Raw genomic sequence first — 6,154 nt, 5'->3', positions numbered from 1 at the left:
TTCAGCTGTTGTTCACGGATCAATTGCAACCGCTTATGCTCGCTGGGTGGTATAGGCGGCATGATGGCTTTATCTGGGTCGTCTGGAAAGTTGATTTGGTAGCTTCTTGACTCAGCATTTGCGAGTGGGTAGTTGCTTTCTGTATCTTTGCTTGTTCGCTTATACAGCTCGACGTCCTTGCCTCTAGTATAGTCCTCGCCATTAACAGTATCTTCACAATCTTCGAGCATAGGCACTATGTTTCTGGTACCTCCAGCTAAGGCATTGCGAGTCTTTGTAGCACTTAATCGTTCACGATTACGTTCCTCATCAAAAATATCCCTCATGACACTTACTACACTGGCTCTTCGTTTTAGCTGGGATTCACCACCAGCAGAAGCATCGGCTAAAATATCTAGTAACAAGTCATGTAGCGATGCTGATCGTGTTTTGCGCGAAGTATGGATGTATCTGCCACCTCGATTGCCACTGGGAGTGCTGTTGCGATGGAAAGTTGGGGACTCGGAGTCGGGAATCACTCGCGCTGGGCGTAAATCTTCCTCGGTAATAGCGGTATACTTCGCTTGGTCGACACGAATTAGGCAGCGCTCACATACTTGAACTCGTTCAATCCGAGAGCGGTAATGATTTCGCGCGCGATGTTCGCGCTCTTGTGCATGAGCACATTTTTCACAAACGAGAAAGCCACACAAACAGCACAATCGTCTTCTTAAGCGCGTGAAACACCGTGCGAACGAACGACGGCAACATGCACAACGAGGCACATTAGCAATTTCATCCAGAGGGAGACGCGTATCGCTGATCGTGACTTGCATTCCAAGACGACGACGTCGTATAACTAAGAGCAAACGATGGCAGTTAGCAGCAAGGCGAAGCATCCAGAGACGCGCTAAACGTCGTTCGTGACGCGCACGTTTATAGGCATCATGAGTATCTGGTGGCAGGTACTCCCCATGGATTACCACACGAGTAGAATGACTACTAGGATCTTCTTCGAACGAATAGTTGATTATGACATTTGGTACATTCTGTTGTCGAGAACTCTTTGATGTTGCGTAGTTATCATTCGGAACGGCACTGGAACGTGCTATAGTTACGAGAGTGCGTGTAAAAGCTGGCGGAGGAGAGGCACTTGCATTACTCGCTGTGGATGACACTATCCTTGTTATTGACTGCTCATCTTTTGATCTGTCTCGAGCTTGCAGCAACTCTAAGAAACACCAAGACTCTTTTTTGGAGAAGATTCGACTGCTTTGAAAAGTTGCTGTCTTGATTGACAGCTCCCGATCATCAAATGCTCTGGCTGGGTTGCCAGTCTCACGCTGAATATTGATTGTTCGCAAAAGCTCGCCTTCGACAAATCTTCGGCGATAAATGCAGCGCATAATATCACGGAAGCTATCGGTCGAAGCAACGCGAAGCGCAAGACGCAGTTCTTGAACGGAGCAGGGCAACGATCCTTCAGCTAAAACGGCAAATCCCTTCGGCCCCCATCGTGTCTGATGTCGATGGTCGCGAATAGTGAGACGAGTGTAAAGATCCAAAGAGTTACTAGTTTTATTCCCGCGTGGAAGCTTCTTTCGCTTCCAAGCACCTTCGTTCTTACCGCTGAGACTTGCAGCTGACAATTCAAGATCAAGCTCTGTCCAATTTACGCTGGAAGCTGCTTCAGCAGCCACAGCATGCAACCTTTTGTTACTTGCGCAAGTCGAGTCTACAATGGATTCAGCATGCGGTAGCTGCTGACGAAGAAAACTCGGATTTTCACCGTATCCGTCTCTATACGTTTGCTCATTATACTCAGTGTTCAGCTCGTCGGTCGGGCTTAATTCCCCATTTTCTTCATAGCTGAAGCTGGCTCTCAATGTGTCAGCGGAAACCGAGCGAACTTTTGTCGCTTTCGTCGTTCTCTCTAAATTGTTCCAAGCTTTCGTCTGCTTCCGCCATGGTGTGTTGGTCACATTTGTCGGCATTTTCGTGATATATTTCAATATTTTTTGGCTCAAATAAAAACGAAGAGTGATGGGATCTGTGCATGAAGTTTTTCATAGCGTGTTCCCTACTAGATCTCCAACATGACAGGATGGGTTGTGATTTACCATACGCTCTGCTAGATACCGGCTATATAGATACGGTGCCATTCTGATCCCTTGAATATGGAAGAGATTATTATTTAGTAATGTGCAATATTATTTTGAGGTATTGTGAATAGAGGCGGAATTAATTGAAATACTGAAAATAGAGTACGAGGACTGGTAGATGCACAGTTGAAGATGTGCAGGCGCTCTCTAATACAAAAATCAGCCAGAGGCACTTGACTTGTGATAGTTAAAGCCGCTCTGAAATGATTGCACTTCTGATAGGAGTGTTAAATTAAAGGCAAGACAGTGCTGGCGCTACTTTAAAATGCTTTTTGTCATTCCATTATCTGATCATTGGAAGCATTTTAGACATTAGTGGATTTGCTGCAAATTTCGACAGTAGTTGATACATTTTTCAGACTTTATAATGAATAGCACTATCAACTAAAATGAAAAAAGAAGTTCGAGATCGCGAGTTCTTGGTCAAGTGAGATGTCTAAGAGATATATGTTAAGATTTATGACCTTACATTTTTATAGCCATACAGGTGTCACAAAGTCAACAAATGTGTCTAGAAAGCAAGGAAAATGTCTAAGCCTCTTATATGCATGCTTCAATGTTTCTTCCACTGTTGATGTTTCGCCTCTTTAGGCGCCAGGTTCCGACATGATTTGAGCCAATCAATCCGAACTCGACCTTCGTTTAGGTATTTGACTTTGCATTTCAGGGACGATGCGCATGGTATTCAGAAGCAGTTGACACTTTGCTTTTCATTGGTCGATAACTCCTGTTGCTGATTCCGAATTCGTCGACAGTGTTCTAGTGTATTAATGATACGGTTTCTTAACCCCTTCTAAGTCTCTTAGCTTTTTATCTGAGGAGTGAAGAGAGTCAAGAAGTTGGCCGTCAGATTTTACAAATTTAGCAATCAGACACGCTCTAAGGCGATCCCGATCGAAGAATGCTATACATGAAGAAACTGTTATAAACTGATAAATCTGTCGAGACCTCGCAAGTATCATAACTTAGATATTTTGGTTTTGTGTAGTGCTATGCAAGGTAATGGACAAGTTGCCAAAAGAGCGTGCCAAGAAAGCGTTCAGATGAATAGAAAGAAAGGAATTTCACGTTTAGCGAATGTACCGTGCTATTCGCGGTGCTTCTAGAATGGGGCTTTTGGCCATTGCCCAAGCTTAGAGGATAATTAGAGAAATAACGTTGAATAATATTAAATTTAAACAAAAGACAAGACTCAAAAATATAGATACAAAAGAGAGGCCCATCACAGGTACCACCGGCACCTTGTATCAAGGTGCGTACTGCATTTTGGTGCATGTACTTCTGTGTGAAGCTCATAGGCACCAAACCCTGGTACTGATGAGGCGATAGGATACTGACGGAGAGGTCCGTCGACCACGTCCTTGATTCTTGTTGAAAAAATATTATTTTTAGTTGACTCAAATCTCAATGTTTATCAATTAAAAGTAGAAATCAGATTTAAGTACTGAGTTACCTGAGAGTTTCGCTCCTTGGTGGAGCGTACGAGCCCAACAAACGTACGAAAGTTGCCCCGAGCTCGTTGAGTAATAGCTTCCTCTTTGCGTGGTGTACGGCATCTCTTTGTACTTAAAAGCACTAATTGTCAATCCGAGAGCTAGTCTTAATAGGGGCACAAGTCTGTTCTCGAGATAGCTAAATATGCGTAGCAAGTCATGCCTGTCATTTCGGCTAAAAGGATAAGGAAATCTTATAATTAAGAGCTGTTGCGCCAAAGTAGCTTGTCCGGACGCTTTCACCAGCTATGCAAAAAGATTAGAGAGAGACTCCAGGAACGTCTTAACCGGGTGTCGGTGAAATTTTAACTGTTTCCACCACGAGGTATCGCATCTGCTTTCAGTAGGGTAGAGACATAAAATCTTTTTCTGAGTAAAGGACGTTGAAATGCCATGCTTCAGATGAGGCAACAGTGCATCTATGAGGCTGTGCGCGAGGATGAGTATACACGCGCTGTCGTTTCTCATATAGAAAGTGTTAACGTGACCGATGCCCAAATTAGCGTATGGTGATTCACCCAAATTCTATGATCACTTGTGAGGAGAGGAAAGAGATGGTATATTTTGTCTTGTAGAGTGAGAGCTTTACTCGTTGAAATGGTGGTACACCCCGTCTCGGAGGCGGTAAAGTTCACAATCTTCGTGGAGGGTCTCTCTACTGATAAGGTTGCGCCGAAATATTCCGGAGGGTGCAGAGGCTATAATTTGATTACAAGGCCAACTTGTGCTCGAAAGCGCGTTAAATTGTAAATTGAGAAGGTCACCAGAGGCTATGCAAAGAAGAAAGAGATCCGTTATCTACCGAAGTGCATTGAGGTACTCGCAGATGTTCTATCTATAACACTGACAAATATCTTTACACTCTGTGGTCCCTTTCTCTTATGTCTGGCAGGTGTGGAGGGTCATGTACTGGCGTAGGGTCATCCGAAACCTCTTGCTGATTGATCGTTAATACTATGAACGCGCTACACCGTAACAAGAAGCCACCACGTGGCAGAATTGCCAGTAACAATTGATATTATTATATTGTAGGTTTTGCTATATTCATTAGGTATTAATATTTAACTAGGAGAACCTAGGGGGTCATAGATATCGGCGGCTCTGCAGCAGCTCAAACAATTAAATAAGTTTCAGTTTCAAACATAAGTGACCGTTTGCCTTGGTAGGGCTTTAGTACTTAGAAGTAGCGGATTGCGTTTTGGAAAGAACGTAAGGTCGATGGCATTAGCTTAGCTTCCTCTCCGCAAAGTGCTACAGCAGCCCTGCTGCACTTGGTAGCATTCGTAGTCAATCTACGCCTGAGTCGTTACGACTAGTCCTCGGTGAGGATGAATCCGAATTGCATCATGGAATGCTGGACGGGCGTTATAGGCTGATGTCCCTGCTGGGCCCGGAGGGTGTGGAGCACCGCGTTGCGCTAGGGCCTGAGGCCATAAGCGCACGTCTAGAGGCATTTTCAAAATATGAAAATGCTCTGTTAGAGCACTTACAGAAGAAGCTGTCGGCGTAGACTGCGTCTGTGACGCCACCGTCGACGACAGATAATTCCTTCCGACCCAGGCCGCTCATGGTGAGCGTTAAAACATTTGAGGTAAGGATAGAGAGAATTTCCTTCTATGGGTGAGAGAGGCCGAGATGGCTATGGCATTCGTCATGGTCCAAAACGAGCAACACCGCGTGGCGCTAGCTATCTCCAAGCTCGGGAGTCGAACGTGAGAATGGGCACTAACTTTCGGCGCTTCGGTTGAAGCTGCGCTCCTCTACTGGAAGGAGCTGAAGCGTCAGCTTTTGTGAGTGTTCTCGCCGCCTAACCAGGCATATTGCCTGCAATCGTATTTCCTTGTCATCCGACAGGACAAGAATGAGTTGGTGAACTTTATCCAAGAGTTAAAGACTCTCATTGCCGGGATGGCAGCGGATTCTCTCCCCGAGGCGATCTATGTGACCGTTCTTATAAAGGACCTCCACACTGACGTGGCCAGAATGGAAGTCTTCCGTGTTTATCTGTTTTCGTTCGAAGAAGCGGTAAATGTGGCATTGACTGCCGAATTAAATTTCAAGTCGGCAGACTTGGTTGGAATGCACACTCCAACAGCTCGTCGAGCGAGTCTGTGTCCATGGATCCCAGCTCTGCTGAGGACGAGAAAGCGAGTTCTAAGCTGCCGAGCAGCACAAAAATATACGACGGAGGTTTGTCTGTGTATACGCCCGTCACCTTTGGAACGGTTGCCCCCTGCGCAAGTCGCGTCAAGGCTCTTCTAACCATCGTTCCAGCGCCTACCAGTCTGGTTCGTCGCGGGGAAACAATATCACCCAGTAGGCGCGGAGTGGCCTACTGGGGAGGAACTGAGTTCTGTTGAGCCTCACAGGGGTAGAGGTCAATAAGGCTCAGCCCCGAAGAGCTCCATGCTCTTAAACACGAAACGTGTATGCAAGCCGAGCTTGCTGGTCGTGGAGGCGACCGTAAAGAGCATCGAGTAGCCATGGACGATCTTCATCGACTCCGGGGCGTCGGGCAAT

General features: G+C 45.7%; 1 protein-coding gene across 1 annotated transcript in view; it reads right to left on the bottom strand.

Annotated features, from left to right (window-relative positions):
- PHALS_05674 (Zinc finger, FYVE-related) overlaps positions 1–1,973 on the bottom strand; it is a gene marked incomplete at both ends in the record, with an annotated part of 2,055 nt that extends 82 nt beyond the window's left edge. Inside the window, one exon of the mRNA XM_024719256.1 lies at positions 1–1,973. This exon is cut by the window's left edge and continues 82 nt beyond it. Coding sequence (XP_024584573.1) covers positions 1–1,973 — 1,973 coding nt within the window.
- Positions 1,974–6,154: the final 4,181 nt, after the last annotated feature.

Source organism: Plasmopara halstedii (genome assembly GCF_900000015.1).
Source record: "Plasmopara halstedii genome assembly, contig: Scaffold_2904, whole genome shotgun sequence".
Lineage (NCBI taxonomy): Eukaryota > Oomycota > Peronosporomycetes > Peronosporales > Peronosporaceae > Plasmopara > Plasmopara halstedii.
The sequence above is the reverse complement of the archived record's forward strand: the minus strand, read 5'-3'. Positions and strand labels throughout refer to the sequence as shown.